The sequence below is a fragment of the Labrus bergylta genome, chromosome 1 (genome assembly GCF_963930695.1).
Source record: "Labrus bergylta chromosome 1, fLabBer1.1, whole genome shotgun sequence".
Classification (NCBI taxonomy): Eukaryota; Metazoa; Chordata; class Actinopteri; order Labriformes; family Labridae; genus Labrus; species Labrus bergylta.
The window spans coordinates 6,309,270-6,333,551 of NC_089195.1; the positions used below are offsets into that span (position 1 = coordinate 6,309,270).

Genomic DNA, 24,282 nt, shown 5'->3' on the forward strand with positions numbered 1-24,282 from the left:
CAATGCTAAAAATCTCTTCTGATTTCTAAAATTCTAATAAGCCTTTATCAAAGCTATACATTTGTCCCTGACTGCTCCTGCTGTAAATTTAAAACATGATTCAACAGACTTTTTCAGGGGAAATGGAACTCACTCTTGGTCTTGGACTTTTGCACATTTACTGTCAGTGCAATACATTATGACCCGTCATAAAACAGGAGTGCTGGGAAGCAGGGCGAGGCATACTGCAGAAGCTTCTTAACACCTGTAATTCCACTGATCACTTCAGTGTGGGTTTACGGGTTTTCAGAAAACGTAACTGCGCCGACATGGACACCTATGGATTTTTTCGAAGTGGTCTCCTTGTGTTCCCCCTCTGTGTTTGTGTCATTACTGGTAGTTCTATAGGTGAGTTCATTTTCTATATAGTAGAAATATGATTCATTTGGCAAAGAGTAGTTTTAACTGATGCATTTCTATTGAACATATTGAATGTTGTACATTTGATGTATATTAGGATTTCATACCAAATGTGACCAAAGATCGGAATAATGAGAGCCTATAGGTACGTAAAAAAGCAAATCAGGCTTCTAAAGGTCAGGCTTAAGACTGCACAGGATACAGGTGTTTTTTGTTTTTTTTCTTCCCAAGTTGACTGGTATACCCACCCCCCTCTACATTCTGTCCAGAAAGATTTTTCTTTCTTTTCCTTTTGCTTAAGACTTTTCTTAAAATGTCAAGTTTCAAGTGATTGTCATGGAGAATACAAGTTCTGCTGGGGGCTAACCATGGGTGTTTTATAAAGACCTTGATACCTGACACAAAGAAGGCACCTACTTAGTCCAATCCATGTTTGATTCTGGGTATGACTCACTGATGATGTCAAGTAGTCTTACTCCTGTTGGTGTAGGCCTTGGTTTTCTGCTTCGTCCAATCACTTTACAACATGATGACATCAATAGTGTTTAAAGCCTTTCTCTGTGCTTGAGGAAAATGTCTTAAATATTAACCTTAAAGCTCTAGAATTCAAAATGGTCATAGTCACAATTGACCTTGCTTGCAGTGAACTGCAGACCGATTTGTTAACAGTTCTACTTAATCTAAAGACTCATAATGTAGTTATGAATTGGCTACATAGTTCCTCTTTAATGTAAGCTAAATATTCTTCATATCTACATATCAGCTGTGATAACTGAGAAACAGTGTGTTTATTTACAGTAGATTGTGTAAATCTAATTTCTGTTGACTTGTATTTTTTTGTTGCAAAAGGTACTTCAGTCATAAATTGTGAACATGGAAGCAATGAAATGGTGGGTGAAGTGTCTGAAGGGTATGGAGGTAAGTAAGATTTAAAACTCATTTAAAATGCAAATACATGTTCAGTACTTGAACTTTTTATAATAAGCAGTTTGTATCAATATAAGTGAGATGCTTCATGTATTTAAATTTCATGGTCATACATTTGTGATGCATGTTGAAGGAAAAAGATCACTGGTTGTTTCTTTTTTTCAAAGTTATGATGAAGAAATATTTGCTTATGTTGGTACTTTGTGAAAGCATGTACATTATGTTAATCTCATCCACCTCACAATGCTCCCATGATGCTGCAGGGGATGTGGAGGTGTTTAGTGGGATTACTGAAGGAAGCAATGTGAAGCTGGTCCCCTACATCTTCCCTACACACCTGGAGTTTCTGGAGCTGGACTTCACGCTTGGAGCCACAAGCGCAATTGTTCGCACCAAAAAGCTGCTGGACGCAGACGTACTGGCAGCTGTGAGTCAGAGCAATACTTCTTCTGGAAATTAAGTTTTATCATCGTCTTTACTTAAACAGCATTTTGCTATCTTATTTGTGTTTCAATCACAGAAACAGAAAATGTTCATATATTTATCATTGCATGAGTTAACTCATCCGTTACTATGATGAGGTTTCCTTATTGGTTTATTTTCACAAGGGGAAAAAAATGAAGTCTTGGTTAAATATACTAAGTCAGCATTAACTTGCAAGACTAAACTTGTGATAATAGTGATTTTTAAAACAAGTTTATTAAGATGTGTAACATAACTTCACCAGTATTACAATGAATAAACGAACAATTGTATAAAAGTGCACTTAAGAACATTCACGACAAGGAGTTTTCTGATTATTCAAAGCTGTGACAGGGAGCTATCTAATTAAAATTTACTTAATAAGATGAAAAGCATAGAACCTCAACATGTAGGTGCTAAAACTATCAAATAAAGAAAATATAAAGAAATTGCATGTTATTTGTTATATCAGCAATTTTTCAAGGCAAACAGGCTTCCTCTAAAGGATACATGAACTTTCCATATTTTTCCCTAGAGTATTTTCCTGTGATCATCTCTGTTAGTTTTCCAGAGCAAGAGAGTGTTATAAGCCCTTAGGTCTATTACCTGATTTAAAAAACTTGGCATTATATTGATATTTAACTGAACCCCCAAAACGTTGCCAACGCTGTGCCAGAGTCATGCTAAAGCACTAAAGTATGAGCAGTTATATGAGGAGTGCTGTCCTGTTTTCTTTACACGTCAGCCTCTCTGTGCCTGCCCACTGAAAGCCTATAGTTCTAATCTATCAGTATTTATATGTATTAATCATTTAGTGTAAGTTCTAAACTGTGTCCTGTAAGTCATCCCTACAGTCTTAAATTCTCCTGTGTTGATCTCTTACAGAGTGACAGAACGTTGTATTACTCTGTCATGTGTGATGGTGTAATTAAGGTAGGTAAAATGAGAAAGTTTGACTATTCACTGACATTACACAACAAAGTATTTTAAATTGTTTCTTTTCCTGCAGTACAACAACACTCGAACATTAAAAATCATTGACCTGAATGACAACAGCCCGGTATTTACAGAGCATCACTACAGCACAGATGTCTCTGAGGTAAGTCAAAATATACACAAATCATTTGTTAAAAACGCATCTTAACCAGAAGGTCAACACTTGGGGACTAACTTCAGGTGCTGCAGGTTATAATGTGTCTGTCAAATCCATAGATACACAGACTGTAAAAAACCTGGAAATATAAAGTGTTTCAACATGTCCTTTGCTTTCAATTTCTGAGAAACCTAAAGAAGCTATGGCTATCTATTCTTGGGAGGGTCAATTCACAAAGATTATTGCACGATGAAATTAAATGTTTTAAGTGGTGATAAGTAGGATCTTGTACAAGGAGCTTCCGGTGGAAAGAAGACAGATAATTAATTGGGGGGTGAGAACAAGTGGGACAGGTTGTAGATTACATTTTTGACAGTTGAATAAAAGCTAGTGTAACTCTAATAATACATCTTTTTTTATAAAACACTTTTCATGCAAAGATGCTGCCCAAAGTCCTAAAAACAGGATTGTAAGCAGAGTTACGAGATAGAATTAAAATAATATATTAATGTAAAAAAATCTTTCTGCTGGTTTTATTTATTTTGGTCTCTCTTTTTCAAAATGGACCCACATCATGTACTGCAAGCAATACTTTTATTCTCTGTACTCAAGCTGCAAGCTCAGCATTACTAATTTTTCCCACCAGTGAGAGTGCAGTGGGGTCAGAGTGCAGTTTTATTTGCATATTTTAAGATTGTGGGAAAATTCAAGAGAGACAAGCAATATGGGGAGACATGCTCCAGGAGTCGTACCAGTGATCGGTTCGAGGACTGTAGCCTCTCTCCATGGGGCGCCTGCTCTAACAACCGATCTAAACCAGCGCCCCAATGTGTATATTCATTTGTTAAGTTTTAAGTCATTCAATATCATCTTCTTTTAGGCGGTACCAGTGGACAGTGAGGTTCTTCGAGTGTCAGCAGTGGATGCAGACAGCAGCCCAGCAAACAACAGGCTCACATATTCAATTGTAAGCAGAAGCACTCACATCATGGAGGTACTCTGTGCTTCTAAATTGTTAAGGTGAGATGTAATGTATGATGTCCTGCTTTCCCAAGGCACCAGCTTCAGATGACTTCATGGTGACCAATTCAGGGAGTTTTGTTTTACAAAGACGCCTGAACTACAACCTTGTCCAAAAGTATAACTTCATAGTGACAGCCCAGGTAGGAGACAGTATCAACACAAAGTGTCCCTTCTGAAGTTACCCAGAGGAAAAAAAACTAACAACATGGGTTTTTATCTGTTTGTTCCTCTTTTCACTAAAGGATCTTGGGGGCTTAAATGACCGTGCCACAGTGTTGATTAACGTAAAGGACTTTGACAACATAAATCCTTATTTCAGCCACAACATGTACCAAGCATTTATTCCAGAGGAACAGGTGGGTCTTTAGACTACATACTTCAACATTTATCAACAGGGTCCTTATTTTTTTTTAAGCATCAGTGGGCTAAAAGATGCGTCACAATCAAATTTCTCATAAAAAAACATTTTTTTTAATCACTAATAAGGTCCTTTTTCCTGAAGAAGAAGAAGTTTTCCCTTTGGATGAATTAGATTTTCAGATTCATTATAATCACACTTTGTGTATATATGTGTTCCAGGCTGGGCCTTTTCGAACCATTGGGCCAGAGGCGATAAAGGCTCAGGATGGAGACACTGGGATCAACATGACTTTATCTTACACAATCAGTGCAGGTACACAACAAGAAATAGAACATTTGAATTCAGCTCAGAATTTGAGGCTAAAACATAAAAATGTTTGATATTGTTTTAATTTTTTTAGTCACTCCAGAAAAGTATGAAGGAAACTTTGGAATTGATTCCAGCAGTGGAGTTATGTCTGTGCTGATAGGCATAGACAGAGAGGAGATGAGCAGCAGTGTGATCTCTGTCAGCATCAAGGTAAAGTCATTTTAAACATTTCATCTTTCATGAATAGGTGAAGTGACACAAAGCACAACTATCTCATGACATTGCATTATTCAACACTATTCCCTGGTGGCTCAAAGCCCAGATCACGAATACAGAAGTCGCATGAGTGTATACAATGGCTGCCTATTGAGTTGAAATACATAAAAACTGGAAAAATATGTATCAAAGTTCATTGATGTGTGGTTCTGATACTTTTGTTTTTTTCCCCAGGGAATCAAGCAACCCTCATCTTAATTCTTTTTGGATCAATTAGAAGTACCTATGTTTTAAAATGCAGATTTGGCACAAAAAGTCATTTTTAATGCCAGTCACACGTGGGGCGGTAGCCTAGGGATTTGTGCATCTGGAGGTCCTCCAAGCGGGCAGCCCGGGTTTATATCTCACCTGTTGCTCCTTTCCCGCATCTCATTCCCCGCTCTCTATCTCTCCTCGATTTCTGACTCTATCCACCGTCCTTTCTCAAAATAAAGTCATAAAACCCCCAACAATAAACCTTTAAAAAAAATCAAGCCTTTACTAGTATCTGTCAACATCGTAAAAACTGACAGAAAAAGTCATGAGTTGCATTCTTAGCCTCCGTGTTGCAATTATTCAGTCGAAGGAGAGGAGAACTGCACAAAGGATAGAGAGCTATACTTCAGAGAAGGCATACTCTATACTTAGTCTTCATTGAATTCTTGGCAAAAAAAATACTGAAATGCTGAGATTAATGCTGGCCCACAACTAATCTAGCCATTTTACTTCCAAATGTAAATGATCATTTGGTAAAACGCAAACTTGGTGATGCAAATTTTGGTGATAAAGTCACACATCACAAACATGGTCTTTATATTGACTTTTTTGTAGATTGAGTGAAACGCAGTAAATAAAGCTGTATAGTGTATCTTAATCAGTTATATTTTCTTTCTGCAGGCAGCCCAGACAGACGACAGTTTGAAGACGGCAGATACTGTGGTGACTGTGACTGTTGAGGACGTGAATGATAATGCTCCAGAGTTTGACCAGCCTAACTACTCTGAAACACTCCTGGAAAATTCTCCTGATGGTGCTGTTGTATTCAAAGCGATGGTGGATGACCCAGACCAGGTAGATATTACTCTGAACAAAACACAGAATCTGAGTTACATTTAATTACTTGATTTTTTTTTTCATGGTTTTCATCCTCAGGGAGGATTTGTGGGAACCTTACGACTCATTCCAGAATCAGCTCCATTCTCTATTGACTCTGACGGGATGGTGAGAGTGAAGAACTCCTCAGCTTTGGACAGAGAGACCACTGAAAGCATCACATTTCAGGTAAGGATAAACACCTTTAAATGGAGACACAACTATGTAACGTCAGTTTTGATCTCTGTAAAGGTTGTTGGGAACATACCTTTGTATTTAGTCCTGTTTTTATTGTAAGTATAACTTTTATTTTAAGCTGTTCTCTTGTTTATTAACAGATTGAAGCAAAGGAGTCGGAAACACCCAACAATGTTGCAGTGGCACAAGTCCATGTTACTCTTTCAGATGAGAATGATAACAGTCCAACGTTCACCAGTAGTAAATATGAAGGAAAGGTGTTTGCAAATCAAACAGAGGGAATGCTGCTCGTCCAGGTTAGTAATTAAAACATTTCTGTTTACAAGTAGTAGTAGTACAAATAGATTGCACTTCGTGTGACACTAGAATTGACTGATTGTCTATTTTATAGATTAATTTGAATTCATGGTTTATGCAATGTTTATGAATGAAAATAGATTTTTCATTTCATCATGGGTACCTATGATGTCGATTTTTTCTGAGCTCTTGGGGTTGAAAGTAAAGCAAAAGTTCTCTTAAGAAATAAAGTAGCATATAGTAATGTTGATTAAAGTGAGGGGTTTGACGTTTTTAAGTTGTTTAATTTCAAAGGGTCCAACCTTGAACTAAGCTCTGTCTGTTATAACAGGGGTTTTTTTAGAAGTAGGCAGCCGATTGGATTAAGAGTTTGGCACTTTAAGATGCACAAGTCACGGACATTGTGAAGAACCTTTTCTGGATATCAAATAACATTTCTGTTAACTTGTAAATTGGGTGTGGGTTAGTTAAAGATTAGGATTTTATTTTAAGCCATATCGCCAAGCCCTACATGATAACTTGGTTGAGGTTACAGCTCATTCATATTCTTGAAATTCCTTTTTAAGATTTGGAAGTCAACATTTCTTGTGGAAATTATCTACGGAGTTCCACAAGCTTCAACCTCAGGAACCCTATAAATGCAATAAATGATCTGAAGATACATTCCCCCTTACCAGCTAAGCAGATGACATACAACTGTAATAACTGCTCAGATGTTTTCTTTTTTTAAACCTACCTTTGCCCCATACTTTTCCTGATAATTGTGTTCTTTTTATAATGTTGAAAAACTTTTTGCTATGTCATTTTCATTTACAGTTATGAATGTGTGATTTCAATATTTTTACTCAAAGGTAAAAGCAGAGGATCCAGATGCAGGCCCAAATGGCAGAGTCAAATACTCTATTGAGTTTGGAAACAACAATGGCTATTTCTCAATTGAAGAAAACACCGGAGAGATCATGCTGGCTAAAACCATTCCCCTGGTACAAAACATAATTATGGAGTTCCCTCTCTACATAACAGCGAGAGATGGTAAATGTTGACATCGTTTCTCTGATTATACAGCATGCCAGAATTTTTTTTTTTTAAATCACCTAACCTGATTATGAAGTTTGGGTGTAATCTTTTCTAAAGTATAACCATTTAAGAATGTCTATAGCACAAAGCATTAGTCCTATCTAACTTCAAAGATTATATCGGTATCTGTCTGTACCCTACTGTCAATGAGCAGTTCTTTGTGCTGAAACTGCAAGTCCGTCACGTCAGGTGCCTCACCTTTGGCAGTATCACATTCTTGTGATCATAAATTGGCACCACACCTTTAGGAATGGTGACGTTAGACAAACAACTTGAATTGCTCCAACTCTCTACCTCAGCTAGCAATTGAATCTCTCAAGAAGTCTTTTTGTATTTTCCATTTCTTATACTATTTGTAAATGAAGGTCTCATAATTATGAAACTCATAGTTCACATCTTGAGAGCACCTACTGGAAGTAATATTTTTGAGATTAGATTGTGTAACAAGTTCAAGAATGCTGTAAAGAGTTACGATTTTATGCAGGTGTAATTCACCTCTAAAAGCAACAGTATGCTTCAAGGGAAGAGGTTTTTATTCACAAAAACACACAAAGGACGTACTTCAGAGAAATCAGGAACATATGGAAGGCAGACTTGAGGCGACGGAAGGCAAGATTTTTGTGAGTTGGATCCTTTGAAAAAGGTTGAACAGTTTTTACGTAAAGATGAGATGTCGTACAACAGGGGTCATACTGAAACTCTGCTGAGTAACATACAAGCCCTAAACTGACATGAGTGTTTACTGCAGCTAAAGTGTCCAAAAGGCTTCAAAAGATTAGAACATGACAAGCCGAAACACATGCAGAGATTTCAGAGAAGGAAGGTAGAAAAGATTGATCACACGTGTCATTTGGATACTCTTCTCCATCTCTCTTTTAGAGGGCATCATATCCCGCTCTGCCTCAGCACAGGTGAACATCCTGGCTCCTGGTGACTCAAAACCTCAGTTTTTACAGAAAGTCTACAGTGGCACCATAGAAGAAAACCAGGACCCAGGAGTTTTGATTGTCAAGGTGGGTTTGTTTTCTAGGTTGGTATGAAGGGTCATGCTCATATGAAAATATTATTCAAGTTCTGCTCCTCTTTTATCAGGTTAACTTCCTCTCAATAAGTCATGAGATTCCTGTGACTCTCCAAGTCGATACAGAAGCCGACAAGTTTGACATCTCCTCTAGTGGTGAATTAACCACAAAGGTTAAGCTCGACTATGATGACGCTTCACACAACTACTCTGTGGGGATCTCCATCTCTGATGGTTTCAGCAGAGACAGTGCAGTGGTAGAGGTTCAGGTCACTGATGTTAATGACAACAGTCCGGTTTTTACCTCCAATTCTGTCACATCATCTGTCCCAGAGGACACAGAGGTAGGACACAACGTTACTGTTGTCTCTGCTACAGACAAAGACAGCGGCTTCAACAAGGAGATCAGATACTCTTTAAAAGGAGGAGAGGGTAGGTTCTCTGTTGACCCTCTGTCTGGGATGGTGAGTGTAGCTGCTGAACTTGACCGGGAGACCAAAGCAGAGTACAACCTGCTGGTGGTGGCTGAAGATCAGGGTCGTCCTACCAGGTCAGCCACAGCCTCCCTGCTGTTACGAGTTTCTGACATCAATGATAACGCCCCCCTGTTCTCATCTGTTGAGTATCAGGTTGAAGTGTTGGAGACGGAGTCCGTAGGTACAAGCCTGCTCACTGTAACAGCTGAAGACCCAGATGAAGGAGCCAATGGGAGAGTTAGTTACAATATTTTCCTTCAGAGTCCTCCATCAGATCCTGAAGTTTTTGAGCTGGACTCCTCCAGTGGGACTCTGCGGCTGGCTCAGCCTCTGAACTACAGCCAGGTGAAGGTGTACAGTCTGATAGTTCAGGCCCTTGATGCAGGGAGTCCCTCCCTGACTGTAAACAGCTCTGTAGTGGTGAAGGTGAAAGACGTGAACAATAATCCACCTGAGTTCAGCAAGGAAAGCTACGACATAGCTGTCTTTGAGAACCTGGCCAGCGGTGCGTCCATCCTGACCTTGGAGGTTACTGACAGGGACCAGGTGAGTTAAATCAGCTTCTTTGCTCAAGATTCTTTGAGTGTGATTGTGGTCTTAATTCTATTTTTGAAATACATGAGTTGTTACAGTTGTCAGTAAAGTGTAAAGAGCGAAGTTGAGCCCCCCTTAAAACATTTCAGAAGCTGACTTTTACTCAAACAGCACCTTTTTGATATTTGTTCATAGGTTTTATAACAAGCTGCCCTCTATGTCAGCCTTTAGTGATGCATTTGCCATTTGTGTTACCACAACCATAGCATCCATAGCATCCATAACAACCATAGCAACCATAGCAACCATAGCAACCATATATAACATTTCAGCACCTTAAGGGGAGATGTTTCTTTTGAGGTCTTGTAAGCCATCTATAATATAGTAACTTTTAACTGTTTTCATATTTTTACTTTATTTATTTCAATTAATTTCATTTGAATTATTTTTATTTGAATATATGTTCAGATTTAATAATTTCAGTGATTTTTTAAATATTCTATTTTAATGTTTCTTTTCTTTCCTTTGTCATGATGCTTTTAATGTCTTGTGTGAATCACTTTGAATTGCCTTGTTGTTGAAATGTGCGACATAAATAAACTTGCCTTGCCTTGCCTAGATGATTATGCCAGTCTTACGGTTTTGGCCTCTGCACCACAATGTCATAATCACAGACATTATTCATATTCATTATGTACCTTTAACTACATCAGTGCTTGAGAAACTCTGACAATGATTCATTGATTCAGTCTTATTTCTTCTCCAGGATGGATTCTCTAACGGTTACTTCATGTTTACCAGCGATACATTTGACATTAACACACAGGGTGTGGTCTCTCTGAGGAGGGATGTCAGCCTGGACAGAGAGACAAAAGACAGCTACATAATAGAGGTACTAAACCCATTTATCTGGACATGAACATCTTTTCTAGCTTCTGTTTATAGGATTATTTCTAAAACTTAGCAAATATCCATTACAACACATAATGGAGTTTACATATTTAAGTGAAAAATACAAATGTTCCTGTTCATTTTTTTTTAACCAGTTCATTGTTTAGATATGTACAGCCTTTAGATTACTCTTCAGGTTATAATTCGTTAATTTGTTCGCATCAAAAGTTCTGTATTGTACTGACTCTATACAAGCAAGGAGTGGTGTGCAAAAGACAACAAACATTTCTCAGAATAAATATAAAAAATGTATAGCTCGCATATCTGTGTATAAAACACTAATGGGAGGGAAATGCAACACATCTCCAGTCCATGTAAAAAATATTCATTCTAAACATAATGAAGGTCCTTTCTCATTGCTGTCAGAGTCTTTAGTCTGATGCATATTAGGATAACTCCCTGTAAGGGTCTGAGCTTTATTCAAACTGTTTACTTGGGCTGTTACTCATTTCCCTGTTTATTTAACACAACTGTAAGTTCTGACCAGTCAACTAGACTTAAGGTAAGACAGTCAAAAACATTTAGTCAAATGTATTTAACATGGCTAAACACTGGACAAACCATATTGCGTGTGGCCTATTACACTGCTGTTTGAGAAAGTTTTTCACATTCTTTGGAAAGTCTATTTCATCAGCAAGTCTATTTCAAATGCTGCTAAAATGTGTGGCATTCCGGACGTGCATTACTCTGGGGGTAAACAATCTCAAATGAAGGGAAGCACAGATAGGAGAGCAGTCCCATAAACTCGAGCAGGGGCGCCCAAACAGTCGATCGCTGTGTGTAAATGTTTTACCAAAAAGTCATATATAGAAACTATGCTACGAGTATTAAGCGCATTTGATGAAGCTGCAGCTACTTTTCTCTGCTCCTCTCTGCTGTCATGACTGTGAGCATCGCGGGGGACGAGACACACCAACAAACAGCGCAAACGCACGCGCACACACACACACACACACACACACACACGCACACACACACACTTGCACTGGAGCGCCAGCCACCACGCGAACCTTTTTACTTTTTACTTTTAGTGCTACAGCACACAGTTGATCCGTGATCCGTACGGACCGAGGTGGGAACACACGTGACCCGGCCAAACAGTCGGTTGGACTTTACTCCGTTCACTCTCACCGTGTCTGCAGCTAATTTAACAAAAGCAAAATCATCTCACAGCAGCCTGCTGTAGTCTGTGAACATCTCCACACAGATTAAAGTTGTTTGTTGTAAACTAAATTAAGGGAAAAACATAAGTGATATAAATACAAACTTAATATTAAAATGTAGCCTACCCTAAAATAAGAGTTTTAAAAAAGTATGTCGATATTGCATTATTTTTTACAGAACTCTCATTTATTATATCTGATATTATTTTCTGTTTGTTGTTTGAGTATTAAATGCGTTTGTAGGCTGTTGGTAAAGGCTATGGCTCACTATGTGGACTGGTAGATCTCGGCAGACTGGCAACTTTAAAAGTAGATCTTGGTTCAAAAAAGGTTGGGCACCCCTGAACTAGAGGTACCGCCCTGTCTCGTGGTAGGTGGCTGTTTTGTGGTTTAGACACCACATTAAATCAGCATTGTGGTCTTACCTTAATGAAAATAATAATTAGATAACCGACTAGTAACTCTTGTGCCACCAGCAAGTTGACAAAACATTTAATCAACTAGTCAACTTCTTAACCAGGTTAAAAAGATTCTGTGTGACTGCTTATGATACTGAGAAAAATCTAACAAAATCTGACAAAATCTGTTTCCTGAGCTCCTGTGGTTTTCTGTCTGTTTAAAGGTGCGTGCGGTGGATCAGCCGAGTTCTGGTTTGACTTCCACAGCTCAGCTCAACATCACCATCCTGGACTACAACGATAACACCCCACAGTATCCAACTATCCCCAACCCCCTACAGATCCCTGAAGGGGACTACTCGGAGGAAACTCCAGGAGAAGTTTTCACTTTCTTACCCACAGACGCCGACCTCGGCCCCGCGGGCGAGGTCACTCTCTCCCTCTCTTCCCCTCACCCGCTTTTCAGATTCAGAGAGGTAAAGGCAGATAGAGAGGATTGTACAAATGTTTTCAGTACTGTGTCAGACCTCTGACAGGTCATGTTGTGTGTGGCAGGACGGGACGCTGCTGGCTGTGGGACGACTGGATCGGGAGAGCAGGGAGACGTATGAGCTTGTTGTAAAGGCCTCTGATAAAGGAATCCCACAGAGAGAGGTGAGACATGACGTTAACACACATTAGCTATACTATAACTGTTTTTTATTATTGTTTCAAGGGAGTTTTCAGATATATGATGACACAATGTTTGACTGATACAAACATCAGAATGGGTTTAGTAACAAATATATTTCAGGATCTTTGCTGGATAGTTTGTTAGAAATTTAAAGCCTAATAATGCATCTCAGAATACAAATTTGGAGTTTTATTTGATGCACACAAATGTTCTGCGATGTCAAATGAATTGAACATAGATTATAACAGAACATTTAGCAAAGCCAAACTCATGCTGAACAGACATCTCCTGAAACTCTGTTGGGCTTAGTGAGATAGAGAGCGATGCAGGAAGGAGAGGGATAGAGACGACAACAACAACAATCACAACAACAACGATGAATATGATATAAAGATTCAATGTCAGTTATAATGGTAAAGTATGTTTAGTATTAGGTAACACCTGATTATGATAAGAGACTGATTAGTCTATTAAAAATGAACTTATCTCAAATATAAACCAACAGTACATAGAACATAATGTTTCTGCAGCACAAAGCTGAGGATCCAAATGTTTGTTTATTAAGCAACAGTTCATGTTTTTGTATTTTTTATTTGACACAGTTTAACCAAATTCATAATTTTAATGTTTTCTTGACTTACAAAAACCTTAGGTTGTACTGTTTTTTAGGGATATGGAGCATTTAGAGGTACTTTAATAAATGTCATCAAAATACGCAGAAATACTAATGTGGGCATGTTAATAACATCTCTATTGTGGTGTTTTGTCTTAAATATTACAGTTAAATAAAATAGTTCAACCTGTTATACAAATCAAGACTTCTTAATTTTTTTGTACTGAAAATGCTCTTGTACCTGTTTCCTGTGCTCCAGAACGTCACCACCATCAGAGTCAGCCTCATGGACGTAAACGACAACCGACCTGAGTTCAGCTCCAGCAGCTATGTCAGCAGCATCCTGCTGAAAGATGCAGAGGAGGGGAAGCTGCTGCTGACGCTGTCCGCCACAGACAGAGACGCCGGGAACAACTCACTCATCACCTACAGGTCAGCTAAAGACTCATACTGTACAGCCTTCTTCCTGGATTACCTTACAGTTGAAATGTAATGTCTGGTTTAGAAAACTCCAGGACTAAGAGAGCTGTTTACATAATAACACTAAGACACTCCAGTTCATTGAACAGTTTTCTGCATCTTTTTGTATATTTTTGTAAAACCCCAGCATATTTTTTTCTTTCTGTTGCTGTAGTTTCTCTGCAGGAAGTTCTCCATATTTGGCTTTAAACAGCGATACAGGGGCTGTGACCTTGACTTCTGACCTTGCCGATGTCACAGAGGACACCTCACTGGTGCTGACGTCAATGGCTGAAGACCACGGCCAGCCTCCTCTCAACTCCACAGGTCAGAAGGGCAGCCGTGTTTCCCACACAGGGCAGGCCGTTTGTCTTTCAATTTTTGTATCTGTGTATCATCATCCAGAAGAGAGAGAGAGAGAGAGAGAGAGAGAGAGAGAGAGAGAGAGAGAGACGTCCATCAATATTTCAGACCTACCATTTCTCAGTCAGTCAATCAATCACTTATCTTTCAACATTTTGACCATATCAACATCCTGGTTGAAATACCATAAAAATCACAGACTTCACTCTTTGACCTTTACAGTTCACTCTGATTTTGAACAGACTTTCTTATAAAAAAACAACTTTACTTTCACTTATGGATTGAAAGGGCATCCCTCACTTTAGACACATTTTCAATAATTGCACCGTATTACCATTCTCCGGACCTGGTCCAGAAGTTCAGCATTGAAAGGATTCACTTTCTTCAATACCTATAACTCAAGTCTACCATTAACTCAAAGTTAAACAAAGCATCTACTGTACAAATCTCCATTTATCTCCTCCATTTCCAGATTTAAAAGGAATAACATCTGCAAAGACAGTATTATACAAAATATCTAAAATCATATTCCTGTCAGACAAAACAATATCACTGCTACTTTCAACAAAATGACTGGCTATCACTCCCAGTGCTCACTTCTGGTACCAAATCTGTAAGAATGTCTTTTTTTTGAGTAATAAAATTAACTTTCAACTAATACAATTCAAGAGCATTCACAGAGTTCATCTCACGGGGCATAGGGTGTTTAAAATGGGTCAGGCACAATCTGACATTCACACAAACTGCACTCTAAACACACCACACCAATCTTTATGCTACCTAGACCTACATTGCAAGATTGGATATGAAGTCACAGCTTCCTTTGCCTTTACACGCTTCAACACTGAAAACCTGTTCTAGTTTTTTTCCTATGTTCTCTATTTTCATTATTAGTTGTCTACATTTATGTCATTGCTTTTTTGGTCTTCTATGAGTGTGTTTGCACGTGTAGATGTATTTTTGATGTACTGAATGTGTAACTCTTTGGGTGGATGTGTGTGTGTGTGTGGGGGGGGGGTGACAACAGTTTCAACAGACAGTTCAGTCAGAGGATTTTCAGATCTTTCTGTGTTGTTTGCCTCTTATTCTGTAAAATCAGTGTGTGAATCTCTTTGTGTCTTGCAGTCCTGGTCGTTGTGAATCTGAGGGTTGTCTCTCTGGTGGAGGGCGTGGCCTTCAGAAGCTCCTCCTACAACTTCAGCCTACATGAGAACCAGCCAGTTGGGTCAGCCGTGGGGATAGTCTGGGCCTCCTCAGGGAATGATCTTTACACTGTTTCCTACACTGTGAAAACACACACTGACCTGTTCTCCATCAACGCCAGTGGAGCCATCGTGACTAAAACTCCTCTGGACAGAGAGAAGCAGGAGTGGTATATCCTGGATGTGGAGGCAGTGGACACACGGACCCCCCCTACATCAGCCATCGCATTGGTACGATTTGTTTCCTTAATGAAAAGGGTTTTTTTAGCTTATATTTACAGCTTCAATCTTTAGGTGGTATTAATTATGAAAAGACAATCTGTAAATACATCATTTAATGGACAGAAGATGTTTACAGACTTTGAATCAGTAGCAGTATTGAGATTTTAGCTAAATATATAAAGTGACATTGATAAGGGAAACATGAGAGAAGGTCACATGATGAACTTGCTCTCTATGAAAGAGGTAAGGGCCAAAGAAAGACATGTGAAACAGATATTTGTTAAATTTCTAAACATTGGGGAAAATTGACATGATTTGGATCTCATTCTAAATATGTCTAAACAAATCTTCCTACTCGCAACAGTAAACACCGCTTCTCTTTTCGCTTTTAAATGATAATAAATGATTCTGCTTACTTTGATTTATCCATTAAGTTTATGAATGCTTCCCTCTCTGTCCTCCTCTTTCAAGACCTCTCTCCTCTAAAGTTCTTCTTGGTGTTTTTTTTTTTTAAGATTTATCTTTTTTTGCACCATCCAATTCAAGGAAAATTGTGTGAAACTGTGGATATGCTATTGAGCTGACTCTGCAGCATCATTATAGGTTTCCTTTGTATTTGTTTTGAACCAAGGAATCCAGGAATTCTAAATTGTCTGCAATTTTATTACAAAGAAAAACACAGGATCCTTTCAAAAACCTCCTAGACATTGAACATTGATTTTTTTCCCCCTATAATCCTGACATATTTTCTCTCTCTTTAGGTCAGAGTTCAGGTGGAGGATGTGAACGAGTCTCCAGAATTTCCTTCTGAGGATTATAAAGCTTCAGTATTCAGCATCGCTCCGTATAAAACTCCTGTTATCACTGTCAAGGTAAACACACCCAGATTCTACAATTCATTTAGCAGACACTTTTATCCAAAGCGACGTACATCTGAGAGTAAGTACAACACTAATCCATTCATACACCACCACTGAAGCAGCAGGAGCAATGCAGGGTTAAGTGTCTTGCCCAAGGACACATCAGATATGTTGCTCAACAGGGGATCAAATCCTCGACCTTCCGGTTGAGAGACGACGACTCTATCAACTGAGCCACAGATTCTGTCAGTTTCCATTCATCAAAAACACCCTGCTTGTTTCGAAAACACATTGACTGCAATAAAAACTGCAGTGTGTCATAAAAAGATAGAGGCTGCGGTTAAATCATCTGTTATCCAAACTGCAGAGCAGGCTGTTTACTCTGTGAGCTGTGTGGTTAATATGTCACTGATCAGCAGTAAAACATGTCACATCATCTGTAGCCCCAGGAGACACAGCTCTTCTATCACATGCTTTGTTATCTTACTCACTGGAATACTTCCACAACTTTCCATCTTATACATTATTCAGATTATACATTATTATTCTATCTGAGAACCTGAATTTAATTTTGTCACCAATGTAGGTGAAGTATCCTTCCTGGTTTGGGTTAACAAGAAAGTATTATGTAGGCTAGTTCAAAAATTCCTCACACACATTTATCTAGCAAAGTTGTGTATTGAAAAAAATAATGATGAGTCAAGAACAGATTGTTTAGTAAAATCTGTACTATAGGCTTACATTTTGTCTGCTAACCACAACCACTCATACCTTAGCCTTTATAAGCCAATTTGCCACCCCCATGCTCAAGACTCATATCAAATGTACATTTTCAAGAGGCCTGATGTGTGTGCAACCTTCATGAGTTACATTAGGGCCTTTGTGCCGTTTTGGTGCTCGGACCCTAAAATAGACAAGTAACCTCTAGAAGTCCTGTGTCTACACTAGAAAACAATACATATTCAAAACTATGAAGAGTGTAATGGATGTGAGCTGATGCTATAAACAGTTCTTGTCTCTGTCAGTATTTTAAATGGACAACTGGAGGTTTGTGAGTAGAAAATAAAGAAGCACAAGAGCGTAAATCTTTAGACTTTTCAGCCAAGTTAAGCCAAACTAACAATGAACAACTGAACCTTTCAGGTGTATTTCAACTGAGGTTTGCAGATCTTTTCTATAACCCTCAGGCCTCAGACCCTGATGTTGGTGAGACTGGTCGGCTGCACTACAGTCTGTCAGCCAATAGTCCTTACTTTGACGTGGATCCGTCTTCAGGAGTAGTCTTCGTTGTGTCAGCAGTGGCTCTGGCCGGACAGACCGTCGAGCTGCAGGTGAAGGCCACAGATCCCAGAGAACTCCATGCTACGACCAAGGTGGAGGTGAGTAGGGAAGGGTTAAAAATGGTGGAAACACACCAATACAAAAATTGAAGGGGTTCCCTGACTTTTGTCTCTAAAGATTCCCACAAAAAAAAGTTCATTATTAAAAAGATGAATTAGATACAGTAATCATGAAATAAAAACAAACAAACAAATTAATAACAATGTGCAAAAAGACTTAATGTTTTAAATATGACAAAAAGTTAGCTAAAGACACATTTCAGTCAAGATCTATTTCTGTCATGGCGCTCAAAAGAGGAAAATCCAGGGTGAGAGAAAGCAATTATAAGAACTTGAGAAATCCGACAAAATACCTAGCAAGCTTCTTAAAGGTGGGAGTTAGATTGTTAAGATGGGGATAAAGGTCTAGTATGTTTCTGTGATGTTGCTACATTATTCCTTCTGTAGGTTTTCAGGAACGGCTGCATAGAGGTAAACAGTACAGTTCAGTTTGGACCTCAGTTTTAGGCTCACCGTTCGGTAACAGGAAAAAGCTGCAAAAAGGCCCAAAATGCATAATATAAGGTATCTTCAATTTATCTTGAATCAACAGTATTGTGACTTACAGTTTGTTCCTCTATCGTGGTTAAAACCTGTGAAAGTTGCTACAGACTGTGTATTAAATATTAAACCAAACTAAATGATGAAAACTCAAAAAGCAAGACAGAAATAAACATGTCCTGAGTTAAAAAAAAAAAAGACTTTCCTTTAGGAGCACAGTATCATTATGATAAACTTGTTGGTCTGGGAGGTTATAATGCACTTCTTAAAGATGCATAATGATCACTCTGAAATGATGAAGTGCACAGTGTGCTGTCACTGTGAGCATCTGTGATGTCTTCATTACCCAACTCTTCTTCATCTTGTGTTTTATTGTGTCTGCTTCTTCCTCTGTTGTGTTGTTTAATAGTGGTTGGCAAACAGATGTGACTGCCTTTCTTCTTAATTCAGGTGTTTGCTATGGGGAAACATTCGGCTTTTATTCAGAGGATAAAGGAGTAATACATTGGGAATTAAAGACTTGTTCAATTCATCATCACTGCTTCCTTTAAACATGTGTCCTACTATGGTATTAAACGACTGTATGGAGGTTAATAAAGATGTGTTTTTTCTTTTGTTGAATTAAAAAATGTAACCCTTCTTGCATATGAAAACTGCACTCTTCTGCCCCCAGGTGGAGGTGCAGGGAAGTGCAACCAGCAATGATTTGGTCATAATCTCCCTGAACCTGCCTGCAAACACTGTGGAGAAGAAAATCCCAGAGCTGGAGAAGTGAGAGGACCTAAGAATATCATTTATTTCACTGTTTACTCTTTCAGTTTTGTGTAATGTATTTCTTCCTCTCAGGTCTTTGGGAGCGGTTCTGGGCTGGACAGTGAACATCATTGAGGTTTCCTCTGACAACAGAGGATCGTCTGAGTCCAGAGCTGTGAGAGTGGAGATCAAAACTTTAGTCAGCTTCATCAGTGTGGACGAGGAGGGGCTCGTTTCCTCTGAAAAAGTCACAGAGTAAGAGTCTGATTTATGAATGTTGAAATCATGGAAACAAATGTTTTTTCCATCTCTCGTGCAAAATGTTGACACAATAACATCTGCTTTCAACAACTAAATACATTCTGATTCTGAAACTACCTCTGCTCTTCTACGTGTGATCCATCAGGAAACTAAAGAAGCAATCTGCTGCTGTGAGGGCGGAGCTTGTCAAAGTGTTTGGGGAGGAGCTTCATTTTGATGTTGAGGTGACGCCTCTAAGCCCCGCCTCCGACCAGGCTGCAGTCATCTCTCTGGGCGTCCTGTTGGCGCTGAGTATGCTGGGATTGATTATTGCTGTTGTCTTTATCGTCAGGTGAGAACACTGACCGACTCTGTACATTATTCTATCATAACTAATGGAAGTCTTATCAACAATATATAATGTTTTATCACTTTGTTAAAGTCAAAACAAAACAAGTCCAGTGTCATTCAGCTCAAGTTGAACACGTTTATGGAGTGATAGCCTAGTTTGGGTTTCTTTGAGTGACTAAGAAATAGATAATGAGGGTTCAGGGTTCATTCTGTCTTCAAATCTGAATTCTGAAAGTTCTTCCATCACTGTGTGAAGACCTGCTTCCTTCCCCTCACCTTTAGTACAATATGTTTTGTTTCCTTTTTAATGGAAAAATCTCAATGCGACTGTGACCGCTCGTTTGTTCCCCAATGATTGTCCCTACGTGTATGTTTCTGGGAGCAGAATTTCTCAACTTACACTTTTTAAGTCGAATCTACAAAACTGAATCTATTCATTTTTTAAAACATTCTAATAATAACATAAATAATTTACACTACTCACCTACACCCATCAATGCATGCACGGAAATGCCCCCCCCCCATACCTCGAAGAACTGCTCACCCCACTAACCCGCTCAAGACACCTCCGATCTGCCACCACAAATTGCCTCCAAACCCCCCAGGACTAAGTTCTGCTCCATGGGGGACAGAGCCTTCTCCTCTGCTGCCCCAAGGCTATGGAGTGATCTACCTGACTACCTGAGAGCCCCACAGACAGTGGACTTGAAAACTCTCCTCTTTAAAAGAGACCTTTCCCCTCAAACCACTGCTTTTAGATCTTGTTTTATGCTTAGGTTCTTAACTCTGATTTTACCTTTGACTATTGCTACTGTTTTTATGGTTTTATTGAAATTGTAGCACTTTGAGATTTTTGTTTAAATGTAAAGTGCGTTATAAATAAAATGTATTATTATTATTATTAGCACCTGTTCAGGGTCTTCATATGAGGCTGGCTGCAGTAGAAGTCAAAGCTCCACATCCTCCATGTTAACTGATGGATCAAACTATAAAATTAAAATACACATATAAAAAACGTCTCAAATTGGTTTCTGACATAACAGTTAGTTCTTATGCTGATTTACGCCCAAGGCCCTCAGTCCACATGGCATTTGATTTTTTTTCTTGCAGAAAAGCACTGGCTGTGTTTGGATGAAGCACTTGTGTTTTTTACTGTATGTTCTTTATCTGAGATTTTTTTTTCTTCACTTTGAGCATCAAACAGAGGATGTTTGTCTGGATGTATTTATTTAGATAGTCCAGCTCATATTAAGACTCTGAAGATAAACAGTATGTCCCTGTTTATATGGTCTATGAGGGGAACATTTAGATTTTTGGAAGATAGCTGAACTTAATGTTGTAAAATTCAATGATGTATCTCACAGGGGGAAGTGAGAGAAGTGTCTACAGTTTAAACAGCAAACAGGTTCAGTGAACAAAGAGCTGGTTTTGAGATTAGCTGTGACTTTTTCTTTAAATCTCTTTAATAAAGGTGAATAACTTATCCAACTCTCTTAAAGAAACAATTTAAGTAATGTGAAAGTAAAGCTCAGAAATATAAACACATATTATAAATGAGGTGTTGAAAATGGAGAGATACAAAAAAACATTCAAACAGATTTATGAGTAAACATGTATAAACTAAATATTATTTCCATGGAGTTGTTGAAATCAAATTAGAAGATGGACCATCATCCAAACACAAGATTTCTGACCAATTATTTTTCACTTTCAGGTTCAAGATGACGCACAACCATGAAAATGATTCTGACAAAGAGAGTTTTGAGATCGACCGACATGGTGAAGGTTACAAGTAAGTCCTCAGGAACATGTTAAGATGTCGTCACAACTCTCTCTATCTGCAGAGATTTAATCAGATATGCATAGATGGCATTCTCTCCCCTTCCTTTGGATGAATATAAAGATAAATGTTATCAAAATGAAAATCCTCCCTCGGTTATCAATCATCTTCTGCACTTTACCAATTGAGGTCAATGACAATCAGTTCGAGGAATTGGATAAATTGATTCCTCGTTTTATCTGGTGAGGAAAGAAACCAAAAATCCAAAGTCTATTTCTACATTTTATCATGCTATTGTTAATGCAAAACAGACAACACCTTGTGTATTAAAAACAATCAGAAAAACAAGCAGGAATGGCACCCTCCCTCAGTGGAGGCTTTGGAGGTTATTTGCAGTTTTTAATGGTCTTCAACTAACTTCCGGGATTGGAGAGAACACTTATTGAAAATTGTTATCAGATCATTTAAGACACCATATCAAGAAAAATACAGACGTAGGGTGTGTTGGAGACAGTGTGGCTCAACTGAGGTAAATCATTTAATGTATTCTGGGACTGTCCCAAACTAAGTATTGATTGGAATGGTATTCATAAAACTTTAAACAAGCTAGTCAAGACTCAAACACCCCTGAACTTTCAGGCCGTCTACTTTGGCCACGTTCTGTACCCTAGAAAGTGACTAAATCCAGGAGCACTTTAGTTAGGAGACTAGTATGGAATCATTTTGGAAATATGTACAACAGAGAAATTGACTCTCTCTTTGAGATTATTGCATTAATGACCCAGATGCGAGCAGGCTTTATATAACTAACCGTTCATGCTCCCTGTTCCCCTTCAAAAGAGAACAATGTAACTGTAAGCCCCTCTAGCTCTAATGTAAATAGTCTGAATGTGTGATGGGAATATGAAAGAAACATATGTGTAAAAGGTAAACGGGTGAAGTGAAAGCATGCACTGGTATGTATGTGGAATTGACAAGTTTAAGGGACGTAATCTCCTGGAAATGAAGAGGGAGGACTGACCAATTTAATCAGAACTGAGTGGATCCACAGAGGCCATGTGGCTCAAAACTCTTTTTGTGCATAGAGACTTAAAAACACTGGAAACGGAAGTGTAAAAATATCAAAATGTTGTGTGATATTGCCTGTCCAGATTTGAAAAAAAATAAAATCCACTTTCATTCCAGGTACTGGTCTCAGATGAACCCTGACGAATCTGAACAGGTAAAACAAATACACACAGAAATACGTCAAGGTAGAATGTTTTCAAAACAAGCAGTTCATCAGTGATCTGTGTTACAGGGAGAGGACGAGCAGACAGCTGAGAGAGACAGACAAACCGTAAGCTTCAGTGTGAATACCAAACAGGATCGACTGACAGACAACAAAGACAGTGGCAATAACGACCAAGGCTCTTCTCTCTGATCTGCAGCTTTAAGTCCATGAGTGCATTCTGCAGTGTCACTAAATCAACAACTTTGTAATTACATCCTGTCGAACAAAATGCTTGTAATTAACTGCTCAGTAAAAGTATGTTAATTTTTTATGAGTAGTACCATAGACTGTATAAAAAGATGGACAACATCACACCTCCCCGAAAGTGAAGCCAAAACATTTGGAGCTCCCTCTACTGACTGGCTGCAGTATAGGTCTGAGTTCAGCCTCTTCATGTTGACTGATGGGTCAAACTATATAATTAAAATACACATCAAATAATTGATTTCTCAAATGACTTCTGACAGTTCTTATGCTGTTCTATGTTTGAGTTAAATCAGTTATTTGATGATTAAATAAGGGACATAACACTGTCCTAACAACATGTGAGCGTTGGATATTACGTAGCATCGTGCACGGTGTAACGCTCACTAATTAATAATACTAATAATTTATTCTTTGCTGAGTTTTTGCTGAGTTTTTGTTACCCCTTGCAAACAGTATAACATCTAGTGCTTTTGTATGGGGGGGGGGGGAGCTTTGTATTAACAAGCCACTGACTCAAATCACAACACTCAAGCTTGTAAATAAACGATACACAGTGAGGCTGAATTAAGTTTTTCTTCGCTGTTGACACTGATATGGATATTATTAATGCACCACTATCTCCACTTTGGAAACCAAGCTAACAAGCTGTGTTAACGTATGAAAGCAAGTATCAGTACCTTGTAGAGTCCCCTCCTTCCTGGTCCATGGAGAGAACTTTGACATTTTATCAGTAATTCAATGTGTGTAACGTAGACTCTGGTTCCAAATGTGAAATCTGTCAGTGCTTGTTTTGGGTAATTTTGACTTGATTTTAGAAGGGAGGAGGTCGGGTCATGTTGTCTATCTTTACATACAATCAATAAACAGTACTGAGAATCTCCAGTCAATCTGTAAATTTAACCTTAGCATGTGACCTCTAATCCATCCTTTTTGTCTGACCATATAGTCAGACAAAGATTTATTTATTGCCTTGATGTGATGCTGAAGAAAATTCTATTCTTTGAAGAAAGCTTTGTGTTGCTTTTCAGAGTCTAGGATCTAACCTGATCTGGTCGAACAAATTTTTATTTCAGGTGAAATCTAAAGTTTAAAGTTCACTATCCTCGGTTTCATTTTCATGAGCGGCTCAATTTCTTTCTCCGTCTTTAAATGCACTTTATTAACAAATATGTAAATAATTTGAATAGAGCTTATAGCCATAATAAAACTGTCTAAATCCTCTTTAATGAGTTTGTGGAAAAATAAACCATACAAAAATGTTTTGATTTTGCTTTCTTCATCTTTGGACTTGTTTAATTTTTTTTTTTTTAAAACAAGCCTAAATTAGAGGCATTACTATGGGTTAATTTGAATTGTCATGACTTCATTCA

The 24,282-nt window shown here is 38.4% G+C and overlaps 1 protein-coding gene across 1 annotated transcript; it reads left to right on the top strand.

Moving 5' to 3' along the window:
* Window positions 1–232: 232 nt before the first annotated feature.
* LOC109988199 (protocadherin Fat 4) lies at window positions 233–24,171 on the top strand. The gene is made up of 30 exons (XM_020639615.3): window positions 233–387; window positions 1,249–1,317; window positions 1,590–1,753; window positions 2,674–2,721; window positions 2,798–2,887; window positions 3,762–3,848; window positions 3,937–4,044; window positions 4,147–4,260; window positions 4,484–4,577; window positions 4,666–4,784; window positions 5,727–5,900; window positions 5,982–6,110; window positions 6,260–6,415; window positions 7,268–7,448; window positions 8,373–8,506; window positions 8,586–9,536; window positions 10,291–10,416; window positions 12,261–12,512; window positions 12,592–12,690; window positions 13,582–13,754; window positions 13,957–14,108; window positions 15,270–15,577; window positions 16,330–16,440; window positions 17,616–17,807; window positions 18,982–19,079; window positions 19,155–19,316; window positions 19,468–19,653; window positions 21,367–21,444; window positions 22,618–22,654; window positions 22,733–24,171. Exons 1-30 carry the CDS (start codon window positions 309–311, stop codon window positions 22,853–22,855), a joined length of 4,794 nt encoding a protein of 1,597 aa, XP_020495271.2. The 5' UTR covers window positions 233–308; the 3' UTR covers window positions 22,856–24,171.
* The last annotated feature ends 111 nt before the right edge of the window (window positions 24,172–24,282 follow it).

What these genes read in the sequence shown, in the direction of transcription:
- LOC109988199 (XM_020639615.3), top strand. Translation starts at nt 309, where the DNA reads ATGGACACCTATGGATTTTTTCGAAGTGGTCTCCTTGTGTTCCCCCTC. An exon ending in AAGACAGCTACATAATAGAG is followed by an intron (nt 10,417 to 12,260) that starts GTACTAAACCCA and finishes GTCTGTTTAAAG; the next exon opens with GTGCGTGCGGTGGATCAGCC. An exon ending in AACTCACTCATCACCTACAG is followed by an intron (nt 13,755 to 13,956) that starts GTCAGCTAAAGA and finishes CTGTTGCTGTAG; the next exon opens with TTTCTCTGCAGGAAGTTCTC.